This window comes from Balearica regulorum, chromosome 3 (genome assembly GCF_011004875.1).
Source record: "Balearica regulorum gibbericeps isolate bBalReg1 chromosome 3, bBalReg1.pri, whole genome shotgun sequence".
Classification (NCBI taxonomy): domain Eukaryota; kingdom Metazoa; phylum Chordata; class Aves; order Gruiformes; family Gruidae; genus Balearica; species Balearica regulorum.
In genome coordinates, this window is record NC_046186.1 from 23,077,864 (window position 1) to 23,104,337 (window position 26,474).

At 38.5% G+C, this 26,474-nt stretch overlaps 1 protein-coding gene across 23 annotated transcripts in view; it reads left to right on the plus strand.

Moving 5' to 3' along the window:
- DLGAP2 (DLG associated protein 2) overlaps nucleotides 1-26,474 on the plus strand; it is a 466,376-nt gene that overhangs the window by 357,780 nt on the left and 82,122 nt on the right. For 15 of the 23 annotated variants that reach the window (XR_012834403.1, XM_075747313.1, XM_075747324.1 and 12 more), the window contains 2 exons: nucleotides 5,903-5,968; nucleotides 20,892-21,961. Coding sequence is in view for 22 of the 23 variants with exons in the window: in XM_075747302.1 (XP_075603417.1) it covers nucleotides 5,903-5,968; nucleotides 20,892-21,961 (1,136 nt within the window). In the remaining variant the exon portion in view is untranslated. The remainder of the gene's footprint in view (nucleotides 1-5,902; nucleotides 5,969-20,891; nucleotides 21,962-26,474) is intronic. The other 8 variants (XM_075747308.1, XM_075747309.1, XM_075747312.1 and 5 more) reach the window with 2 other exon arrangements.

Sequence of the window (26,474 nt, forward strand, 5' to 3'; positions counted from 1 at the left end):
TGATGAGAAAAACAAAAGCAACTTAATTAAACAATGACTTCCTCTTACTGTTAATACTTTTACAAAGGTCTCTTGCAAAGGAAACCTCAATAACCTTAAATTTGCTACTATCATCTTTAATTTTTACTTCAATTAGAATTTACCCAGCCTTGCTGTGCTTCTGTGTATTTGTTGTTTACCAGCATGCTATCAAACAATGCACAAGAATATTAGATTTGACAATACTGCCACCTGGGCTACATCTGTAGTAGTAAATTAAACAGTGCCAGGACAAAGGCCCAGCAAATAGGAATTTGGTTATTTATAATGTTGGTTAGAGAGGTCCCTGTCTTAGTTTTAAGCTTGGCCGAGTAATTTTCACTGTCCCAAATAATTCCCAGGCTTGACTAGGGAGTTAGCACAGGCAAGGGTCCATTCCCAATAACAGTTTGGATGGAGCCAGCCTGTTCTGGAAGATATGGCTAGACCGTGTCTGTTGGCCTCGTGGCAGAGAATGGGCCTTCCCCTTGCCTAATTTACTATATAGATGTTGTAATATTGATTGGATGTAACCTCTTGGAGACTGGGTGAGAAAAGGAATAGGTTTGCCTGCCACAAGTGATTTTGGCCACATGGGGAAGGTCCAAAGCCAGCCAAATAGCTGTCTCCTAGGAGGGGCGAGGGGGCCATAACGGCACCCAGAGTGCATGCATTTGGTCGTTTCCCTTAGGTCCGCATCAGCCTAATGACAGTTCTCAGTGATATACACTGTGTAGCAGACTGAGGATATCTCTGGCTAGGGTCAAAGGCCACCTGCAAGAAATGCTCTAATTGGATAGCAAGCTAGTGGACTTTGAGGTGCAGGAGATATCTCTTCTAGATCTCTAGGCATCTCTAGTCTGGAAGAGGAAATTTGGTTTTCCCAGCACATGAAGTCATGTGGTGAGAGTCCTGTATTCAAATTCTGGACACATTTTATGCTCTGTAATTATGTGATCAAATGAAGTTGCACCTGCAGTTTAATCCAGACATTTTAGGGCCTGTGTTTTCTTTCATCTGTTGTCAGATGCAGTTAATATGCCAGGTGCTATATAAGACAAAACTAAAAGAACAACAGCTACCGTAGGGAGCTTACAGGCTGAAAGAAAAGCACACATAGAAAAAAATCGGCGTGAGGTCCAGAGCAGGCCAATAATAAATAAATTAAAATCCAATAAACTGAGAGGTTCAATATCAGTTGTAGTTCAGTCTTACTCTCGTATTGTGATGGAGAAGGCAGTTAATTGATTATAAGTCTCGCTGATGTGAGCCTTTTAAAGTATGTGAGCAAAAGTCCACTGAGACTGGCACCTATTTTGTGGATAGCTAGGGGTTGTGAAAGAAGTACAATTAGGAGATGGAAACAGCACGCCTGGTTATTAAGGGCAGAATGAATGTATAAAAAAATGAGGGTCAACATAGAGGCATATCTTGGTGCAAGACTTTGCAGGTGAAGAAAGATAATTTAAACTGATAGGTCAGGCTCAGAAAGTAGATGGAGAAGTTAAAATTGAGATGACAAAATTTGAAGGATAGGCAAAGTGATTATTGAACGGAGGAAAAGCAGTGGTATCAGATGGTTTCTGTGCAGCAACTGTCAAGACCACAGGCAGACTGTAGGGAACAGGATAGGAAAGACCATGTGTCCATTAGCTGGTATAGAAACTTCACTTCCCTGACCCAGAAGACGTAGTAACACCCTGCTGACCCGCAATCCAGTAGCCAGGTCAGCTCAGGCACGATTCAAAATCGACCCCCAAGAAATTAGCTGCATCTCCTTTCCCCAAGTTTTACACAGATACAATTCTGTGGCCTTTGGCAGTTTTATTTTGGGTTTACATTGGACTATAACGTATTCTCTAGGCACAGAAAACTGAGTAGAAGCTAAAGCTCCCTCCGTACTTGTAACTCATCAGGAATATACCCGACACCTCAGTGTTTCCCAAGGTAATGTGTCCTTAGCAGGGTAAGGAACAGCACAGGCCAGGGCAAATTGCTGACAGACATCCAGCCTGTTCTGAGGACAAAAGCTGTGCCATGCCAGCTTGATCTTGGGCGCTGGCCCATGTCATTTCCCACTGCACGTGTAGTAGCCTCAGGTTTGAATGATCCGTCTGGATCTGTCAAGCTGGTTTCAGCCCAGCAATGTCTCCTAACATTTCCAAGCCTAATTCTGGAGAACTTCGGCTGTGAAAGGTTCCTATCACAGTCTTGAGTGTCGTCTGTGCAGCGTTGCACTGGAATGCATGACAGATCCATCACATTTTTAAAAAAGAAAATGAGATACTGAATGTAAATGACAGTTTGTGCTCTCCTATTTATGCAGATCACAGCATCATTTTACTATACATTCAGCTTTCACAGAAGCAGACATCTCTGCACTTTTAAAGCCTATCATTTTTTGTCACTATTTTGAGCGCTGTTGAGAGTGAAGACTTCTCCCACTATTTTTTAGTTTCAGTTTCAGAGGCAAGTGTTTGCTTTCTATTTAGACCAGTCTGCGATACAGTAGTTTGTATATTGAGAAGGGATTTTAACTAGTAATTGTCTCCCTTGTCTGTAGACTGTGTGTTCCATACATTGTTTAAAACCTTAAATTGTAAATCATCCTATTTTCATAATCTCATTTTTGTTTGCAATTCATTGCCCATCAAAACATTCCATGCTGAGACTACCATTTTCCTCTATGATGTCCACTGGTGTAGAACGTTCTACCAGTAGGCCCACCTTGAGCAAAGGACAAGCTGAAATACTATGGATCTATGAGATAGAGCAGGACAATAACATAAAAAGAAAGCACGCATTTTATGACACTTGAATTTCAGCCTGTGTGAGAATTCTGTGATAATCTGTCTGACTTCATTACCATGAGATATGAAGGTTGCTGCTGTGCTCATGAATGAAGGATATGCTTTTCATTTCTATGGTCAATAAGAAAAATGGTAATTTCTGGAAAAATGTAAACTGAATAAACAAAGACCATGTATGTCTGTTGTTGAAGGAATAATATGACTTTGAAGTACAGTTCAACCTCACACAAAGATCATCTTTGTAATACTGCAAGAACACTGAGACTTCAGATTAATTTATGCTTCATAAGTGCAGAATACAAAAATTGAATCTCTTCAAGGGCTGAAGGAACTGACAGTGGCCTTTTGAAAAGAGAGTCTAAACAATGAATTAGTGATGTGAATACTTAAAGTCATAAAATATAAAGAAACAAGAAGTCCTCATGCTTAGGAAGTAAATTAATCACTAAGAGCTACTCATATCCCTCATGCAGATTCACAAACCTAAGGGAATTAAAAAGGAATTCTAAGTTCCTTTGAAACATTTGCACTTGACCCTATTCAAAACAGAATACAGCTTTTTTTGCACGATGGAAATTCTAACTTTTTTTGTGCTCTCTGTGGGCTCTTCTAGACAAGAGGCTCACTGACACTAATAAATGTATTCATATGGGATAGCTACAAGAAAGAAATGGATTCTAATCCTAATTCTACTGGATAATTAAGGCAGAAAGAGATTAACTGACTTGCCCAAATTTGCACAGGAATTCTTAGGGCAAAGTCAGAATCAGATTTATGGATCCCTTTGCATGACCTTTCCCTTTCATTTGAAAAGGAAATTTATTTTCTTCTTTTTTTCTGAAACATGCCAAACCTATAAACGTTTAGTCTAGTTTAGCCTACGCCTAAAATTTTAGTCTAGTTTTGGGCAGAGCTTGTGAGAATAATGCTGACTTCTTGCAAGGGAGAAATAATGTTATGCATTTTATTTTCTTTGGATCATTCTATAAGTGTTTCTGAATATATGTACATGATATAACTTTGGAATAGATTAAAATATTATTTCTTTTTCAAAAATGCAAAACTACTGTTTCAAAGTAAAGCTTCTTTATTATGAAGTCAACAGCCAGGTCTCTCCTAGTTACTTACATGAACATAAAGGATCCTTCAGAATATTTTTGTTATAACTTTCATTTGAGTCATTAATCCTGTGCAGCCAAATTAGAGGACAGGATATGAGTTACACAATATAGGCAGGTCATGTGAACAAAGTCTCCATGGAAACTGCCTAATTTGTGCTTTTATTTAATTAGAATTGCCCATTACCTCTCCAAATGAAATTTAATTTGAATTCATATGCCAGTCATTTTTTAAATTGTGTATGACTTTTTATCCGTCACTTAATGAGATCTCTAGTAGGTTGTATTTTAGCAGAGTGAGTTTATTTAACAATTGAGTTTGTAAACAAGATGTTTATTTGACAGCTCAGCTTATCCAACATTCTTAACATCCTAGGGACTTATTTTCTATGCAGTATCTGTGCTATACTACTCATTTTTATCAATTGTATATTCTTAACCTCACAAATTGTCGAAACCAGGCACAATTGTTTGAGAGTATCTACATGAGCATATTCACTCATTTTGCTTGCTGTGAGATACTTGGGAAAAAATCATAGTACAAATAAAAAGTGCAACCAAGACCAAGAAATATATAAAATGCATGTATTTGTTAAATGGAGCATTAAAACAGGCAAAACAGCGTGTCTGTTGTAAGCTGAACCACAAAAAACCAGCTTGTCTGATACAGGGATTGAGGTACACTTAAGAAAAGTCTGAGGTGGTTCAAACTTATGGGAATGTCTGCCTGAGGATTTGAGGAACATGAGCTGATGTGAGTTGTTATTTAGAAGTCACCAGTCCTCAGTCGTGCATTACAGAAGCATGGGCTGCAATACGTGATTTTTGTCTTTCTGAAGAACTGCTGGTTGAACGTATAGTGGGAGGCTATGGAGTACTCCATTTTTTCGCTGTTGAGGTATCTGTGCTTGTAACACAGATGGTAAGAAAGGGTGCAGTGGAAGGCTGTATAAACTCAAACAACTTCCACTCAGCTGAGACAGCAGCAAATATGGATAACAGGGAAAAAAACATTTAAAAAAAAAAAATATATAGTACTGTGTACTTACATGAAACATATTACTGTGATATTTTGTATCCTAATCTATGTATTCTGAAGCTAATCTTGTACCTTAAGGAAGTGTTATTGACCCAATTTGCCATATGCAGCGCCGTGTTAGAAATATCTGAGCTAGGTGCCAGGTCCAAATTAGTGTTAGAAATATCTGAGCTAGGTGCCAGGTCCAAATTAATTTCTATGCCAGCATGACAAGAGCGCAATGCAGAGGCAACAAGCTGCAACTCTGAAAGCGATATAGGCAGGGTAGCTCAGAGCTGCACTCAGGCCATGCAGCAGGTTTCTGCGTGCCTCACTGCGTTCGTACAGCGTAGGCATATCATCTGAGCTTAAGTACTCTTCCAGAATTACAGAAGTTGTCTCTGGCATGAAAGTAAATGTTATTGATAGGAGAAAGTCACCATCACAGCGTTATCAGAGTTCAGAATTGCAGAGTTGAAATGGTCGTGAATAAAAGGTAAAGAAAGTGGCCTGGGAATCATGAGTGGCATTATTATCCTCAGCGGTGGGAAGTGCTAAAGGTACAACTGGGGGACTGACAGTAATGATTCTTCCTGGAATAAATACATTAAGGCTAAAAGGCAGTAGAATTCAATGTGACTAAGCAAAGCTGAAAAGAGCAGTGTAAAAGATGATTGAAAAAAAGGCATTTATGAATATTGTGACACCAATAATGTAAAAACATCTGGCAAAATTAAAAAAAATAAATAGAACACTAGAACAACTGGCAAAGCGGAATAGATACTGCAGATAATAGCACCTCAACAGCTTCACGGTATCAGGGATACTGAATGGTAATAGGTATCACTGAGTGGATTTAAAAACTAGTCGAGAGTTTATGTCTGGATATACAAAAATATCAGAATTAATAAATAGCTACTTTGTTTCTGTCTTTTCAGAAGAAGAGGGTGGCGATCTGCTCAAGTCGGGCTTCAGTTTTCCAGGGACGCCAGAGGAGGAGCTAGGTACAGATACCATCTCTCAGATAACTTGTACTGCTCATACATCCAGTGGCTGGGTGCAGCTGTGGGGGTGAGGAGGAGGAGGCTGCTCTGTGGTACAGCCTTTCTCCAGCCACAAAGCCCATGGCAGGCATGGCACCAGGCGGTGTTAATGAGAGTGGCCAAAAACCTCTCAGTCCAATCCTTCTGGGAATGTCTCACCTGCTATATAAGGTTAGAGAACTGAAAGCAGAAAAACATCTGATTTGGGTAACAACAACACAACCAAGAATTCAAAAGAAGATGTTCAAGGAAATTATCAACTTTCCTTCTTTTGTTTTTTTTTGTTTTGTTTTTTTTTTTTTTTAAATTTTTGTTTTACCCCTTAGAAAACAGAATAATTGCAGAAAGAGTTTTCGATGTTACCTTTTAAATTTAAGAAATAACAGAAGCAAGAAATCAGAAACTCATAGAGCCCATGAGTGAAAGCTTGCTACCTCTGTCTCACAAAGCTAGTAGTAAAATGTCCCACTGGCTTCCCTGTAGCCAGATTTATACATTTTAGATTGTGCAAAATTGAGCTTCTGTTCCCGGAATTTCATATTCAGATTGTCACTGTTTTATTTGAAATCCATCAAAATTTTGATTTATATGCAATTACTTTATGTGGTTATTTTTGGAAGAGAAATATGGAATGTGGTTTCTGTGTGTTTGCTAGTTAAAGCTCTCTTTATTCAAAGTGAGCATACTTAGATTTCAGAAGTCAGTGTAACAGTATTTTTTCTCCTTTTATGCATATCTTCATGTTAATGCATTGCAACAGGTTATTTTGTGTTATTAGGATATTTTTGTATTTGACAAGAACATTATAAACTCTCACCTTGACCTTATTGTTGCATATTTATAGGAAGATAAATCATAGTTGCTATATTAAGGAAAAAGACCAAGCAGTTTGAACAAGGAGTATGAATTCAGGTAGGGGATGTCATTATGATTAAATAATCTCTTAGAACAGGATTTTCTAAAACAAGTAGTGTTGCCACTTAGTTACACTCAAGTCAGGGAGTTCCATGAACATTCAGTGTAAAAATATCTGTATTGGACTTTTTCGTCCAATAAAAAAAGGGAAAAAAAGCTACAGGATAAGTTCCAAAGATCAGACAGAAGGATGTGTTAAGGAAGAGACTGAAGAACCTTCAAGGCAGTTTCTGCCTTAATTAAACTAGCGTAAGAGGGAAGATATGGTTAAACATGAGGCTTCCTGGGAATCTCACAAGTGAATCCTATGGAGGAGTCATGGAACCAGCACATCTCTCAGCTTTCGTGGGCATTTTTGCTCCATTTCAGAGCACACAGGAAGGAGTTCAGATGCCCCAGGGTAGAATTCATCTCATCTAACAGTTGGAAAGTAATTCAGATGTAGATGTCTAAACTGTAGATATCTGGACTTCCTTTAGAGTCAATAAAGAGTGATAGATTTTTCTAGGACATAGCAGGTTTGGCCTACTTCAGAGGCTTAACTTAGGGTGAGATGAATCATGTCCTAGAAGTATGTCAAAATTGTTCTCCTTCCCATTTGGCTGAGAAAGAACTGCAGAATTTCTGAAGCCGGAGTAAATGATGTATAAGTCAATAGTATTAAATATCAGGCGTCTACAGGAGTAAGGACCCTCATATGAAATAGGTAATCAAAGATTAACACAAAGATATGTGCTAAACTGATCAATCATCCAGCACCCTGATTAGGAAGAAGATGGATTAGTCAACAGAAATGAGGAACAGGAAAGTAAAAACCAAGAATAAAATTGCAACCAGGCTACAAAGAAACTAAGCTGCTTTCAAAACCTTCAGCTATTTATGGCCAGAGGACTGAAAAAAAGAATATGCTAAAAGCATAAATTTTGGGTCTCCATTGGAGTCCTCTGAAAGTACCAAAGATTGCTAGGTAATGAATGGTGAGAGGTGGATGGCTTTAATATTTTCAGAAGGAAATCCTGTCCTCCTGACTTAGCTGCCAAACTGTAGATGGTCAAAATAGGTGGACTGGATCCCATCAGTAATGTAAAAACATGTGGTGTCCCATTCTCCCTTAGAGAGAATCACTGTAAAACAAGAAGGAGCATATTATGGAGGATAAAAGTTTGGGACAGTCGGTTAAGTTCAGTGTAGACAAGCTCTGTAGTTAGAGCTGTGCTAGTGATTAACTCCTCTACAGACAGCTGGGACATATCTGTCTGTCCGTCCGTCCCCGGTGTTGTGGTCCATTACTCGAAGATTTGAGTTCAAATTCATGAACTGAACATAATATTAGTAAAAAAAGGTACAAACTGTTAGAATCTGGGTGGACACCCTAATCACTGGGCTATGGAAATGGACTCTCTCTCCCTCTCTATGTATAAATATATATATATACATGGCAATGACAATGTAATTATTTTGTATGAACAGCCTTGGTCTGAAGGACTGCTAGAGACATTCATTCCTGAAAAAAACACAGAAAGGGCTTTCCTTGAGAAGTAGAATAATTGCCCCAAGTCAAGGCAGAGTAGAGACGATATTCTTTAAGGTAACTCTAACTGTAGGGCCATTCATTATTCTGGACTCTCGAAGCTGCTCACTATCCCAAGGAGCTTCAAGTTACGATCTCTCTGGTACTGAAAAATATCTGGCTCCAGGCCCTTATTTGTAAAACTGGTTTAATATTTCCTAGTGAGGTTTCAGGGCTTTGGTGGGGATTAATTAATGTTTGCAAAGTATCTCACCAGAGTGAAAATGCTGAGTAGTCACTAAATAATATTAATACAATGATCCACTGCTCTAATTGGGAAAAGGTATCAAGGGATGGGACTGATCTCAACTCTTTTACATTATTGATTCTATAAAAGACCTCATTAGTTAAAATAGGCAGAAATGCAATGGATTCCTTCAAAAAAAAGCTTACCCAAGCATTCATAGTCCTTTCCCAAGAACAATATTTCATAGCTTTTCCATTACCATTTATTTGTTAACAGAGTTCAGGGTGATAAGTATTGTCATGGTTACAAGTTTCACACTCACACCAAAAATTCCTATTCTTTTCACTAGGGATATCTCAAATAAGCAATCTGATAAAGGTGACAGGGCATGGTGGCAGGAGCAAGAGATCTGACATGCGTGGTCTCAGGCAGCTCACTCCAAGTCTCATGGAAACTGGAGTTCTACTAATTCCAAACTTTCTGCTAGCCGGTGGTTATAAAAGCTGAACAATGTTAATGGATTAGAAAATGAACATTTTGTGAAAGTGCTGTGTTCTATGCAAAGTGGAAACTTCTCGCAGTCTTACTTACTTTAGGTGTGTATAGGGTAAAGCAAAAATTTGCTTCAGATGTCAAAAACAAATAGCACAGTCTTAACAAGAGACATGAAAAATGTGCCGTGTTTAAATGGCATTCAAATAGTAAAAGAAACATGAATAAGGAAGATAGGATGAACTTTTATTTAAATTTAGATTTTAATAAGTAGTACATGCACACAATAAAGAGGGAAAAATAGATTATTTAAAAATTGTTTTAACTCCTTTTTATAGGTAAGGAAAACATTTATTTTACACAAGTTGAACACTTAGCAGCTTCTAATATAAGCAAAGAAAGAGAACTCGCACTAATGGCTTTTTGTTTTAGTAAATTACTGTTTTCTCTTCAGGAAAGGATATTGAGTTGATGTTAAGAAAAAGGTTAAAACCTATAAACCAGGTTGCAGTTACTAATAATGCTCTTAACCTGCCCCAGTTGCAAAGTAAACTGTAAGGGAGTTTAAGGGCAGGTTACAAAAATGTATTTTTATTTCACAGTTGTTGCAGTCATGCTTTTGATTAATTGGTACAGTTCAAGTGTCAGACAGTAACTCATGGTTATTCAATCACTGTTGATTGCATGATCATGCCTTTATGACCTTATGTGTGGAAAGGAAGAAAGGATATAGCTGTTCTGGAAATAAAAAAATAAATAAAGGCCTGACTTTCCTGTCTGTCTGTCTTTCTACCTAATTATCCAGCCTTCCTCAGTGCAGTCAGTGTCTGAACACTGTGCACTTTCCATGGGTTTTAGCTTCATATAACAGGCACGACAGGAAATTTTCCCCAGGACAGACAAGGGGTTGGCAGCGGGCGCTCGGCTCTCCTCTGTGCCAGAGCCATGGCTCAGTCCACCCTATCCCAGAGCATCCAGGGGTGGTTAAACACCTGCAGAATTTGGCTGGAGCTGGTGGGACTTCAGTCAGACACAGGGCTTGGCCACACAGAATGAACTGCTACAGTGACACTTATCACTGTAATTAGCAGGCACAGTAACAAATATTTTAATTTCTTAGATGATTTCTAATTCTTAGGTTACCCCAGAGACTGTGTCCCCGTTTTCTGACACTAATCCTCAGAGGGACAAAAGTTACTTTTATTCTTGTGCTGCTTGTGGAGAACTGAGGTAGGGAGACTACAAGAGATAGCCACGAAGGTTAACTTGAACCCAGTGAGGCCAGGCCAAGCCTCTCAGTGGCCACTGTCATCGCTTGCCATGGCCTTACTCTGGACCACACACAAAGCTCATGGCTGGACAGGAAATCTTGACTGCAGATTTCCCAAGTTAATCCTCTAACCACAGGACCACCTTTCTTCCATATAATAAAAAAATATGTAGACAGGTGGTTTGGTACAGAGATACAGAAGTCTTTTAAACTTACAAGAGGTTTTAAATACAAGATGCCCCAGTATCTCTGTGTCACTGTCTTATTTGTTTATTGTGACTGGCTGAACAGATACTGCAAAAAGTAGCCTTTTTTTAAAGATTCCATCATACCTCTAAATAATTCCACTTCAAATCTTTCCTTTTCTTGTACCCAGAAACTGTAATGTAGAGGTTTACTGATGTGATGGTCAAGATCACAAAAAATGTTAATGAAATAATGAGGAATGTTTTTCAGAAAATAAATTTTGAACTTTTAGTTCCTTTTAATTGTGCTTGAGAGCTTATTCTGTGAATTACTTTCAGTTATAGAGCAAAATCATATCATATGGCCTGAGCATCATATAAAAGCCTGCTAACTATCCTGCATTTTAATTATAGGCTGTTGGCAACAAATGCTTACTAACAATCTGCAGACCAGAAGCTATTTCTAAACATTAAACACCTCATAATGTCAGATAACTCTGCAAAAATCCCATTAGGCCCAAGGTCAATTCACAAACAGGAGAAGATATTTGTAAGGATGTAAGATTAATCAAATAGGTTATTTGTTATGAATTATTCATCCATTTCTACTACAGAATACAAAGGGGTTTATGCATTCATTACTTTGCCAAGAAGCAAATATTTTTGTTCTAAATGATTTGTGCATTCTGACATGGCCGTCCAGCTGAGGAGGCTCCTAAGTTCAGTTGCAGAGGAAATATGTTTTTTTCCAAATTGGGAAGCTTCATCCCGTTGTTAGACCACATTTGGACTACTGGTACCAGTGTCTGCACTGGAATGAATGAAAGACCTTTCCAAGGAAAAGAGAGAGAGAGAAGTGGTGAGAAGGTGAAAAAGCTTAAGTATCGCACATGGGGTGTGGGATGTTAGCAAAGGAGGGTCGTTTTTCTGTCCCTCGTGCCCTGCTGACCTCTGTAACACCTGGGTGCATAGTTGATCCGCACCATTTACTTTCCCATAGAGAGGGCAAGGGCTGCAACGGAGATGAGAGACTGACTCATCTGACTGCCTGTCTTCACTGTATTGTCTCCTCTCGAGAGGATAAAACATGCAGCCTTTTAAAGGTATTCCCATGATGGGCAGCTTGAATGCTGTGCTCTCCGTTTCCCCAGAAAAAAGTTACCATGCTCTACCCCCACGTTCATTGTAGGCTGTTTAGGCTCTATCGGGGACAGGACAATTTGTATTGGCACAACCAGGGTGGTGGGGGTACTTGCAGCAGGAGGTGTATGACCACGGCTGTCTCTCACAGTGGTGGCCACATAGGTCACTGACTGTCTGTCTTCCTAAGGGGATTTGCACTAGTGTAACTAGTGCAGCAGGATAAACACCAGCAAATATTGCTGATACAATCCAGGCTTTCACCGGTGAGTTCAGTCGTCACCTTTCACCGTGGATTTCTTGTGCAATTCCGTTTGTTTTTTCTATCTTTTTACGAAGTCGTTTCTCTTCATAAATAATCAGACAGCAACATATTAAGATGCCCTGTCTCAAAGTGGCCAAGGGTGTCGGTACTTACACCACCACCTCATCCCAGGAGCAGGGTTCACAGTTTGACCCTTCACTGCCACATGGAAAATCTGGCTGCTAATGGTTGCGGGAAAAGGCAATCAATATTTCCAGCGTTTCTCACAGACCCAAACCAGAGCTCAGCCAGGCAGAAAAGAGACGGCACCCTGATTTAAAAAATTCCCAGTCTGAAGGTTATGGAAAGAGGGAGATTTTCTGCCTGTTACTATGGCAACAGGTTTAAAAGGGAACGTGTCACCAGGCTGCTGTTTCTTCCCGCACCCCATAGAAAAATCAGGATGAGAGTTCCTCCATCTCAGTGGGTTGAGCTGAGCAGAAAAGTTCACAATACAATGACAAAGCAGCAAGAGGCAGCGCCAAGGGTGTACAGCTGAGCAGATAATGATGAACTCCAAAAAGTAAAAGAAATAATTGTTTTGGGTCAGACCAAGGCTGAAACTCTGAAATTTTTGATGAATCAAAAGGCTGCAAAGAACTGATGCTGAAGCAAACAGAAAATCTAATCATTTTCTTTAGTTCTGAGAATTTAAAAGCTGTATTGAATGTTTTTTAAAAAAAAGTAAAGGGAATTTTGAAGTAGAAAGGTATTTTAAATTGAACAGTCATATATTCTGTGGCAATAATCAATGCTTTTGAGAATTAATGCTTAGATTATTTCTTTCCCAGAAGAGCTCTCTATAAAATAAGAAAAGTCTTTAAAATATATCCATGTTTTAAAGAAATAATAAAAGGCAATTTAGAAGGAATGTATGATAAATATTTTTGCTTGGATATAGAAATATGAGTTCTTGCAGTCCCCTCAGTATTACAGAGGATGGTAAACTTCCTCCATAATATATCAACATAAATAAAGGACAAATTCAGAAGAATTCCAGAAACACTAAAAAAAAAAAAAAAAAACAACCAAAAAACAACAAAAGCCCTCATAAGAAGTTGTTTATAAATATCAGCATTCTTTCTTGTGTTTGATTTTCATTTAATAATCAATAAATAGTATTTCTTATTAGAAAAGAAACCTTGGAGATTTGTCGTTCCATTCAGCTGAATAGTTGGTCCAAGTGGTTTGGATCCTTGGGATTAAATCTTGGCCCCTGGGCTATCATTGGCAGTCTTTCACCCTTCCATGCCGTAGTCTTCTCAACTGGGGACCCTTCCAGGCTTCTAACACATTTACTCCAGAGTAGCATGAATTGTGTGTTCTGTAAAATACAGCCCTGCTGTATTGATGAGGTGATCCTCCTCAAGCGACACGAGCGTTCATAGGTAAACTGAGCAAGAACTTTTCTCAGCAAATGTTTACAACTAACCCCAACCCCAGTGAAGTTAATGGGAGATTTGCCATGGCCATCGATGTGACAAGGATTTCCCTTTTACTTCTAGAGTCACGTGTAGATTCCTGTCTATATCTTTGAGCTGTACTACCCAATTAGTCTGGCTTTCTTTAATTGCTGAGAAAATTGTTGAAGTGTTAATGACACAGAGCAAAACTGATTGTCTCCTGTATTTGACCTAGTAATTGCAAGCAGCAAAATTTTCTCCTTTAGGAAAAGAAGTCCATAAAGTCAGGACTTAAAGTCCTTTTGTTTCAAATGGTGTTAGGCTAGCTTTTCTGGTCTGTATTTGGAAGCATTATAATGAATTTTCTTATAACCAACTGTTCGATGATATTCACATAGTGAAGCCCTGGTTGACTCCATATAGCTTTATTTCTCCAGAGCAAGCTTAAGTGTTAGTTAGTTTAGGTCAAGCTAATCCCTATACTTTATATTTTTTTTCCAAAGCTTCACAGATCATACAGATTCTGTGAAAAAATATTAGTCATAAATCATTTTGTGGACTTACCTCTGTCACAGTACTGTTGAAAAGTTGGGTAGTGGCAATTTACTTCAAACTTGAAAAGCACTGTGAAGGTCTGTGTCCTATATACCAATCAATACTAGGACATCATACACTTCAAGCCAATGGAAATTTTGAACCATTCTGAGGACTCCCTGCTTCCCTGCAGTCCAAACCCTGGAGCTTCTTGTAAATCCCATATTGCCTCTCATGGATTTCTGTCCTGTCCTTTGTCATGGCACGGGCACAATATTGTGCCTCTCATCCTCCCCATACAGTCCAAGTGCCCATTCTTCCACCACTAAGATGTGGGATGTCATCATTCCTCAAATACTGTTTCCACATTTCTCCTTTTACACATATGGCACCCTGTTCTCCATGCCAAGCAGCTGGTGGTGTAACCCTGCTTTAACGTGTCCCTGGTCACAGCTTTCCTCAGTGACCATAGTTCTCTGTGCTTTTCTTACTCTCAGTGTATTGTACTATGCGTTCCCTGAAATTCAATACTCCCACCTCCCACCCTGCCACCTCAAAGATCCCATTCTCGCTCATTGTCAGCTATTCTGCACTCCTTTTACTCTATACCGTTTTCTCCGATCATACTTATTTATCTCAGAAATAAATCCCTTGGGATGTTGGATTGCCAAGCTACTAATCTCTGTTTGAAAGATGGATGGAGCTGAAGTCAGAGAATTGTTATGCTGAACAATATGATTGGGTGCCATCAAATATTTGTTCCATCTGCAGACATCTGCGTCAGTGCACAAAACTGTGACTGTACTGAATAAATGGCAGCAGTCCACATGCTCCTTACTTCTCCCGTTGGGTTTTCTGACTTTGCTCCAAATTGGTATCTTTTGGCCACTGATGCTGTTTTAGGAATAGAATTTGCATGTCCATTTTTATCTAACGCAGGAGTTATAAAAACCATCCTACCCTTGGTCATTATTCATCATGTGGCTCCACTGAATTAGCTTGGGCTGTCAAACCATTTTCCATGTTTTAGCATTAGACATGTGCCTTAGATCACCTAAATATATATATATTTATGATGTAGTTTTCTGCATCGGAACTTGTCATCCACAGCTTTCACTGTAGTCAGCAGAGATAAATATGTGCATGAAGGGTGGTATTCATCTGACATTTTTTAGATATGTACTTCAGCCTGAGATGAATCATGCCAGTTTCTCATACTCCAAAATAAAACCACATCCAGACGGCATATTTGTAACAATCTTTGGCCCATTTTATTCTTGAAATCATATCTATATATTGGTTGGAAGAGTCTTATTTACACAGTATGAAACTATGACAGCAACAGTTTAAATGTATGGACCGATTGCATCCTCTAGCTCTGTTTAGACTGCTCAGGATCCTGAAGAGAGAGGTATTTCATTTTCAGCCTTAAGTGTCAGAACAAGACAGGAATCCACGTGCAACCCACAGCTAGTACTTGTCTGACATCCTTGGGCATTGTGGTGTTTGGCTTTAGGTCCTCAGAACTGCCTGCTTCCCTCCTTTGACCGCACAGGGAGACTGAGAGCATAAAGTTCCTGAGAGAGACAATATTACTTATTTTTGAGGGGATGCTACTCCTCAAAGTTCAATATTTCAAGTAAGCAGCCTGAGATGTTAGACAGGAATTCACAGATAAGAGAATGCACTGCATGCAGTACAAATGCATGAACTCAGTGTAACGGAAAATACAAGTCATCTTCTAAAGCGGGAGGTTAAAGTCAGGTAGTCACCCAATCTTTGCAATGTTAAATAAATTTTATACAAGGTGTTGTGCTACATAAATAGGTTGGAAATCTCATGAGACCGGAATAGCAGCTTAAGGCATTTCCAGAATTTCTTCCTTGCACTTGGCAGGTCAGTCACTCTTCTCAGTCCCTGGAAATATTCATTTTCAAGGTTAGAATAAAACAGAGAAAAATACTGTAACAAGTTAATGAGGAATCAGTGCTCATCTAATGCTACTTACTGCAGTCCTTGGGCAGACAAATCTCCAGCTAAAACATTTTATTTATGCATTTTAATATTTAATGTGTACTTATTTGATTAATATACTTGTTTTTTAGACTATTTAATATTTGTATTAGTTATAGTTTAGACTGCGAGTATATTTTTTCATAATACATTGCAGCACTAATGGAACTGAGCGGAACAGCACAATGCAGCAGCCTGGTTTTCTATACATCTTTTTGAAAGCTAGATTAGGTATCGCTTTTCAGCAATACATTTTACTGGTTACACTATGGAAAAGACCTGTTTCTTCTCCAATGGAAACAGCACAAATGTTTCAGATGGGTAGGCAGTTTACCAAAGGGCTTATAAGGTTGAGGCAATTTAAATTAATTTCTCAACAGAAAATTTTTTGCTGTGCAAAAAATAAATAAAGAAAGAAAAATAAAAGCAAAAATCAGGCACCATTTAGTAGTTCCAGGAATTATTATTATGCTCTGAGAGCTTGCTTTCAATACGTAACACACAAAAAGATTTGTACAAAGAGATTTGTCGAGACATATACTTCTTTTGAATGTCAGAGAAGTTTCTAGTCTTTTTACGTTGATTCTCTTCGGCAAAGAGCAGTGTACCAGGAACTCTGGAGATGCACAGCCCTTATTTTTCATTGCTTAGGAGTTTTTAGCCCTTTTGCCCTAGAACATTAATACTAATTCTAATTCATTATTTCAAACAATATTCCTGGTCCTTGAACCTCTCTTTCTTCCCTTGATACTGACACAAGGAAGAATCTTGAATGCCGTAAAAATTGCGTCCAGTCCCTGAAGACAGGCAAGCTAACATCTGCTTGGAGTAAGTGAGCAACTCTTAGCATCAGAAAGTCCAGAAGAAAAAAAACGGGGAAAAAAGCAGGAAAGGACATGGCATACCAGGGAAAGAGTTGAAATAGACAGGAAGGGATGCAGAAATCCTTCCATCTGTCAAGGTTAAAGGTTGACTTGTATCTGTACAGTAGCCTCTGAAAAGAAGAGCTTTAAGGGATTTTCAGGACTTTGGAATTACTGGATTCTCTTTGACATAACAGCCTATGTCTTGGTCCAGGTCCCCCCCACAGTCTTTATATATTATCTGACTGTCCATTGAAGTCAATGGAAATATTCCATTTTGCTCTGATGAAACCTAAAAGGAAGCCATTCCTGTGCTCACATGTAATATATTTTTTCTCTGTTCCTATTCTCCTGTCTGCTTTGGGTTACGTTTATTAGTTCTTCTGTCTCCCTTCAGTTCTTTGGTTCTGATGGTGGCACTTTCTTTAAGAGACTAGACATCAGTATTCTCTGTTACTTTTATATTTTTAGACTGATTACCCTAAGAAAACATAGGAGCTGCTGTAAAAAACAAAAACGCCACCACCACCAAAAGCTTGTATTTTATACTAGATGTCACTATCTTCAAGACATAGACAAAAATTCCAGTCCATTATTAATCTGTCATTATTGGATAAATCTAGCATTATTTTGTTATACCAAAATCTTAAATTTCCTTTTAAATGATTGAGAAAAGAAACCAAAAATCATTAATACTGTAGCTTTACAAATTTTTATGAATCAGCTGAGCTGTGGACATTGAACATAGACACACTTTTAGCCCCTTGCAAATGCTAGAAAAGCATGTTAGCTTAATTGAATTTTAAGCTAGCACATTTTTCTTTGCGTTTCTGGCAGGCTAAGAGCTAGCACATGGTCGATTACACTGGTCTGGTACCATACAGTAATTCATTCGGCCATAGCTCAACTGTTTCTTAGAGCCCTGAAAGAGGCCTCCTGAACAAAGTTGACTGAATAGTACAAAGCACAGGTGACTTGATAAATTTATATATTATAAGGCAAATTTTTGAGGATTTTCAGAGGGTTTGTAAGAAGAAGTAATGGTGCTTAGGACATAGAACAGGTTTGATATCCCAAGCAGAGCCCAAACCTAACTGGAGTGATAAATTTAGATGATGTGTAAGTAATCTGAGACTTTATCTAGTATCAGTTACTCTCTATAGCAGATTTAAGAGGGGAAAATCTCTTTTGGAAAATACCCCTTTCTTAATTCAGGTTTTAATTATTTTATTATGCTTATTAAATGCCTATAGCAATTTCTAACTACTGTGTTTCAAACAAAAAAAAAATCAGATATTCCATGAGGCACATAAAATGCTATAAGGCTGTGAAAGCAACGTACAGAAAATTGTATTTTTCTATAGTTGCACTGAGCTAGAATCATAGGGAGTCATGAGGAATGAAAAAGCTGTTGTTAGATTATCCATTGCAGTGCGATCACATCATGATATCTCATATTCCTAGGGATGTAACAGGATGAAAATGTTTTTAGCCTTCTGGGCAATGTTTGATGCTGCGTGAGGCCTCAAGAAATCATCAGGGACAAGCAGTTCTGTGCTAGGGAACTCGTTTAAATGAGTTTCTTATTCCTGTCTAACTCTTTCTTTCATTCTGGATATCTGCCATGCCCTTCCTTATTTTTTTTAAAATGCATTGGCTTTTTATAGACGTAGTGCAATAGTTACCTTCATTCACAGATGTGCAAGATTGTGACAGAAAGGCTCGGGGCTGACTCTCATCATGCTGTCAGTTTGACGGAGGAACCTCCTTCCATCTCCCTCTGGCTCATACCACTGTGAATATGAAAGTCAGCAAATCCACAAGCACTTTGGAAAGTGTTACCTGTATTCTAGTTTCCTTTTCTATAAAAGGAGAACAATGCCTTCCACATCTCATGGGACTGTAAAGACTAATGCAGTAATCTCTGTCAGGTGCTTTGGGAACACTTTATGGGAAGCACAGACTAAGTTCAACACATGGACCATTATTATTCCCCTGATAATGTTTGGTAATATACTGGGCTAAGTACCATTAATTACAGTGCTACTTATGTGCCTGAATCCCAATGCACTGTTACAATTTACTACCTTGTCTATATATAACTGAACTTTTAATTGGATAATCAAAATTATGTTATTTCAGAGAAAGTTATATTTCCTTTTTTTAACTACATTTATGCAGGGTATTATAACCTAAATAGTACAATGGACTGAGTAATCAACAGTAATAAGTTTTTATTTTAATGTGAAAATAGCCAAGAATTTAGTAAAAGAAACTGGCATAAAAACAAAACAAAACAAAACAAAACCCCAGAAAAGGTTGGTTTCACACCGTGAAAAAGCCTGGAGGTGACATTTGGACCCTTAAATCCATCTTTGACTTTACGGTGGCAAGATTGTGCCTAGGATGAAGAATACTTGATTGTTTATTAGTTTAATGCTACATTCATTTTGAAACATTATGTGGAGCTCTGTTGAAGTTAGGATGTAATAAAATTATCTAAGCATCTTCCACTGTAGGAAATTTAGACCATTCAGGTTATGAGATGGCTGATGCTAAAGACTTGTAACAAATTGCATTCTGTACTGAAGGTATCATGACATAACAGTTATTAGCTGAATAAAATTAGAGCGATATGGGTATTGATCTGTTTCATGACCATATCTAGGCATTGAGTTTTCACCAGCAGTGGGAATATGATTTAGGAGAGTTTTGTCATACGCTTAGAAACATCTCAAAGTGCTGTTAGCTACTGTGTTATCTCTACCGGCTGGTCTCCAGTGCCCAGTTCTGTTGTTGTACACAAGTACGTATTCTCTGGCTTCGATTCTGGCTGAGGCCTTCAACTTCCTTGTATCAGGCACCTGTGCAAGATTATTTAGATTCTTTAGAGCAAACTTGCAGAAAGACTGTGCTAAGTGGGTTGTATAAACACTTATGCATCTGTCTGATCCTCTAAAGGGTTGTCTTGCATCCTATATCTTTGTCTGCTTTTGAAATGTTGCTTAAATAAGCTGAAATTGAAGAGGGAAAGTGAATGCGAAAATCAAATTGAAGCTTTTCTGGGTTTTTTAATTTTCTGTTTGTATCATTTGACAGCTGCAAGAAATTGTATGAGAAAAAAAATCAAAGGCTTGAGTATGAAAATCTTTGCTTACAAGCTACTCTTGTTTAGTAATCATGCTTGTTTAATAACCATAACTTGGAGCACATGATCCATAGGAACAAATAATTGAGTATATAAGAACTCATAGCTTGTACCTAAAGATATTTGTATTATCAGGAATAACATAGAGTTGTTAAATAAATATTTTGTAATTTGGACATAAAAAGTGAAAAACTACCTAATAGAGAAGACTTCACATGTATGGGAATAACAATAATACTTCTGTACTAAGGATAACAGACGTTCAAATACTATGAAATGCTTATTCATAAACTGTTTAGTGATATAAAAATTGAGTTTTGTCTCAGCATATTCATATTCTTTTTCTCTTTGCTGTTTATTATTTGTGTTTATGAACAGTGAACTTGGGGTCCTGAAGCTGAGGTTCATTTAAGAAAACAAAGTTCAGTTTGTGATACGAAAACGGCTCCTTGGAGAAAGGATACCTTTAGGTTAAGATGTCTAACTGAGAAACCACAGAAATAGAAACTAGACGCATGTAACTTAAATGACCAGCCACAAAGCTTAATATATGAATTTCAAATATCAAATAATAAACTGAATACTTGAATGTATCCATTAAATCTATTTGAGTAAATCTGCATAATGAATAGCTTCATAAAATTTAGAACTGCTAGCAGACAATTTTGCAAACAGGAAGGCCACTGCATTCACCCCACAATTTGCTTGTCGTGAGCAATTTTAACCAGTTTTAAAATCATGAACGAAATTCCATGAATGGTGGGACTTTCCATCAAGCTCATAGCGAAAAAAAGGTTTAGTTTTGTAAGTTAATCTTTCAGTCCGACACATAATACAGGTCTTTTATGTTTTCCTGACAGACCAGCAGTACTCATGGTCACCTTCTCAGCACTTCAATGAAGAAAGATACTCTCCTGCTCCGAGGAATATGAAAGGATTATCTGGTAGTCGCAACCAACCACAGTTATGTTCAGCTCATACTTGTGGCTTAGCATCCCCTGAAGATTGTGAACACACCCACGACCATATCCACCATGGGCAGGAGCCAAGGCAATCGTATCTTCTCAGCCCCACGGAGAGTTGCCCGATGGACCACCATCGTTGCTCGCCACGCAGCTCCATTCATTCTGAATGCATGATGATGCCCATGGTAATGGGCGATCACATGTCAAGTAGCACTTTCCCCAGAATGCACTACAGCTCACATTACGACTCAAGAGACGACTGCGCCATGTCTCACGGTAACCCTAAGATTAATCGTATTCCTGCAAATCTTTTGGACCAATTTGAGAAGCAGCTTCCTCTTCACCGGGATGGGTTTCACACTTTACAGTACCAGAGGACCTCAACAGCTGCAGAACAACGCAGTGAGAGCCCAGGAAGAATACGCCATCTCGTTCATTCAGTCCAGAAACTTTTTACTAAATCTCATTCTCTGGAAGGATCATCCAAGGGCAACGTTAATGGAACAAAGGGAGACAGTCGAGGGGACGACCATCATCACGGGCACCATTCCAAGCATAGCAAAAGGAGTAAAAGTAAGGAGCGAAAACCAGAAAGCAAGCATAAATCTGGAATGAGCAGCTGGTGGAGCTCTGACGATAATTTGGACAGCGATAGCACTTACCGAACCCCTAGCGTGGTAAATAGGCACCATGCAGATCATATATCCCATTGCTACCCTGAGGCGCTTCAGGGGCATTTTGGGGATCTCTCATTGAAGACTTCCAAAAGTAACAATGATGTGAAATGTTCGGCTTGTGAAGGGCTAGCAATGACCCCTGATGGTAAATATATGAAAAGGAGTTCTTGGTCCACGCTTACAGTAAGTCAGGCTAAAGAAGCTTATCGCAAATCATCACTGAACTTAGATAAGCCTCTGGTTCATCAGGAAATCAAACCTTCCTTGAGGCCGTGCCATTACCTCCAGGTAAGAGGAAGATTTTCTTAATATTTGTGATGGAAAAAGCATCACAGTTTATGACATTAAGTCATCGTAAAAAATACAGGGGTAATCTGTGTATCTCTCTTAAAGAATATCTGCACAGCTCACCTAATGCAGATATTCCATGAAAGTGAGAAAACTCTAGCTTTCCTCTTGGTTTATAGGGCTTAGATTAAAAACTAAATAAAATTGGTGTGATATAAATTACTTTACGGTCAGTGGATGTGTTTTCATCTTTGGAGTTCACACTGAAGATCTTGATAAAATCCATACACCAGACTAAAAAAGGGGCAGTTCTCCCAGCAGTCTGGAGGCTAGAAAAAGTGTGTCAAATACATCTGTAAATGAGTAATTTTAAAAACAGGCTGTGTGAATTTCTGGTTTTGTGTTATTTCATTCCTTTTCTCCAGGTTGCTCTAAATAACAGGAGAATAGATTTACTGGTGCACTCAATTGCTTTGTCGTGACAATGATTACTCACAAACTTCCTTTTTGTGACTGGGTTAGCCAAAAATCATAATGCACTGAACCTCTTGAGACCATACTATAAGCTATCCTTGTTAAAAGTTATATGGGTACATTAGGGAGGGAAATATTTCAGGCCCAGTACTCAGAGTGTTTGTGGTGGTATTTTGCACGCTTGTTTTCTTTAGCAGCAGCCAAGAAGCTCCTGCTTTCTCCTACATTTAACCTTTATACCTGCTGCTTTCTGCCATTTGCCACCCAAAGTCATGTTAGTATAGCCATTTGTGATGCTGCACAATGATCTGGATATTGAAGTCATATGGATTTAAAAATTAGCTTCCAAAATATTTTTCTTAGATATTTACATCATTTACATGGCCTAAGTCCAGCACAGTCCCATGACAAGTGTCATCGCATCAGGGTGTACAGGGAACTGCAGTGGGAGTAGAGCAGGAGGCAGTAGCTGGGAAGATAACTTCTTCAGCTAGCTTTGCCACTGGAAAAAACGTAGTATACAAATATTCCCTTAGGTATTTTTACCAAGTACAGCCTGCAAAGCCCACACTGTTCTGAGTACCTTCTCTTTTATTTCTTTTTAAGGAACTTCTCTTTCTCCAGAACTTAACTGATTCTCACATTAACGTGGCCAGTCTCCACTCCAGATATATCTATTTAGAGATTTTCAGTTCCTGTGGACTCTGCAGAAGCCAACACACACAGGCTAGCATCCGTGGTACTTCTGCGCAGAGCTCTTTTCCCTCTGAGCAATAGGGGACCAATAGTAATGAGTCACACTTGAAGAGTCAGATTTTTTCAAATGAAGATGCAGACATCCAGGATCAATCTTCACTACTGAAACAGGGAAAGTTCCTCATTGTAGAGAAAGAAAAATAACGAAATTGCAATCCTCATAACATTACCATGCAAATTTATTCCAATTTAGACTGACAGCTGTGATACTTTATCACATCCAAGTTCTCATGTATGTAAAACAGCCTGCACTTCCCTGGAAGTTTTTAATCTAACTCAACAAGCTTAAACTGGAAGTGTGTCCTGTGCAGAGACTTCCACTTGCATCTGTATTCTAAAACCACGTGTACAGCTCCAACATTACAGGGAAGTTTAGGTATGACTAGCTTTATCCTTACTGTGACATACTGCTACAGACAGCTCTGGTTCCTTTACATCTCTGCTGGGTTTTGTGCTTTCTTTCTCATCATGGTTCATTGTTTCTTCTCCCTTTCTCCTTACATCTCATTTTTCTTTGCAGAAGCCACCAGTTTTTACTTTTCATGGGCTTTCTCCTTAGTCCCAACTTACTTACATCAGCATCCTCAAGTGCATGTGAAACACTGGGTTCACAATATGTCTTGGTTATTGCTTTAGACGAAGCTCAGTGGCAAGCCTAGGGAGCAGGAAAACACATTTTTTACAGAGTCATTGTTTTATGCTTTTTGTGACTTTGGGATGACTACAGAAAAAAATTTTCATGCAGTAATTAGGAAGGTTCATTCACTGGTAGGTTCATCCAGCTTAAAATCTAGATGTGAATTTAATTTTTTGCTGCACCAGAGACTTTCTCTGTGATCTTTGTTTTTTAAAATTGGGATGGTAGCCATTCGCTATTCACAGAGATCCTATAATGGAAATCTGTTAAGACTTGAGTGCTCAGTTACTGCAATAAAGAATCTGTAGCTGTGTCCAAAGCAATAATACCTGGAATTCTACAACAGGAGTATTCTCATTAAAAAATATTAAAATAAAATATATGTTCTGCAGAATCTGAATATGCCATTCAAAGCATAGATATCCTTCAGGTTGAGTGGCTGGCTTATTCACTAGCCCAAGGTCAGCAAACAAATTGAAGGGACCCCATTCTGTCAATGTCATAACTAAATGCTTAGTTTTGAAATTTCTACTTTGAGGGATGCTGTGCTGTCACACTGTAATCGTTAAGACCAGAGATATAAGTCCCATTATTAGCTCTGCCATGAACTTTCTCTCTGACCCAGGAAATGTAATTTGTTAATCACTGCACACTTCAATTACTCTATCTGCAAAATGGAGGAAGGATATTTAACTTCTCTTATGACAGTGTAAGAAGCATCACTAAATAATGATTGGATAAAAATAATCATTAGGTTCAGAAACTGAGAAAGGTAGAGAAACATGTCAGGATCTCTAGCCAGGATAGTTCACTGCCTTGCTCCAGAATATCTGGAAATGAGAATTCAAAGGATTATGAAGCTGATTATGCAGCAGCAGATTTCCCTGAGGTGCACAAGTGAACAGATTGGTGAAAAACCTCAGGCCCGTCACAGCATCTCTGTGTTTATAGCATTACAACACATGATATTAAAAGACATTTCTCTTGAGTGATGTCAGCTATGTATTTTTAAATTCTTTTTAAAGCAAAGCTGTGAAATTATAGTCCTTCAGCGATCTGATATTTCAATACATAAAAATACCCCAGAATAATAAAAATTCATTTTCTATGTTTATATATTAATATTATAAAAATATTTTATATATATGGCTTTTACTCTGCTACCTAATTATATGAGGATTCACTGTACCGAACTCACTTTTCTATCTACTTCTCTCCTTCTTGATATTTTTTTCTTTCAACACCTATAAAATATTGTTAATTCTGTTTTCCACTGGAGAGTTTTGGTATACAAAGTCCCAAACAGGAAGACCATGGCAATGCCTTAGGCCTGTGCTTGAGACCATATTTTCTGTGTTGTGTTTCTGGGCTTCCATTTTGTCTTCTACAGTAAGTAATTTTTCCTTAAAACTGAAACTCTGAAGAGTGAACAAAGGAAATTTCTTTCTAATATGTGAGCTTCTACCAAATTCACAGATGCCTGAAAACAGGAGATGAGGAAGGAGGTTTTGAAGGCATCTGCACATTTTATGCTTAAGTCACGTCCTAGGGTTGAAAGCAGGTATTTCTTTAACTTGATAAATCTCCAAGGTTAGTCTCTGGCTCCTCTCTCAGAGTTTCCCATTCCCTGCTCCTCCACAGACAGTCCTTGCAGCCGGAGGATCTCCTTGCACGGAGGGTGTGCTGTTGTAAGTTGGAGGTGATTCAGTCAATGATGTGCCTTGTTCCGGCATGGGTGGTCATCTAGTCCTAAAGTGGATGGTTGCAGAGAAGTAAATTAGTAGAAATAAAGCTGTATAAAATAGTGATTATTTTTCTCATCTAAAGCTCGGATCGGATTTACATCACTCCTGCTACAGTGGAGGTGGTGGGAACAGGCACCCAGGGAGAGAGGAAGAGTGAGAACCCCCTTTGGGATCCAGCTTCTTGTTAAATCAGCTTAGCTGTAATGTGAACCAGATGGTCAACAAGCACCACAGGAGCAGAGAGCAGCCATTTGTAACTGTACACCAATAGCATTTATCAGATTCTTGTGAATGATTAGCACCAGTTTTTATGTATTGACCTTTAATTTCTGTTTTGAATGCAGACAAATTGAGCTACAAACGCATTTCTGAGCACAAAACACTTCTGTCATCTCAGTCTGCAGGCAGAATAGCCCAGGTAGATCCCGCATGCAGTGAAGTGCGCTTTTGTATAGCTTTAGCTGTAGTGGCTGCTACTGCTCTCCATGTCATTTTAATTTTAATACAAAATACGTTAAGAAAAAGATAAATGAGTTGTGAGATCTGTTCTGTCTTCATCAGCTGTTTTGGCTAATTAGGTTCAACACAGATACAGTGCAATGACTTTGATTAATTTTACTCTGATATGAGTACTAGTGAGGAGCAAAGATTTTTCAACAGAAAAAATGTATATGAACTAGATAGCTGTGCTAAAATGATGAATACGAAAGTGTTGCTTACAGTTACCAGGAGTGAAATACTTGAGAGTGCTAGTTAAAGAGGAGTAATTCCTACAATAAAGCCAAAAGACAGGCAAGAGCATAGCACTCACCATCACTGAACTTCTGGAGCACAGTTGCTACGTGTCACTGGTTAATATTCCTTCCTCAGCCATTCAACAGCCTGCGAAGCAGCAAGCAAT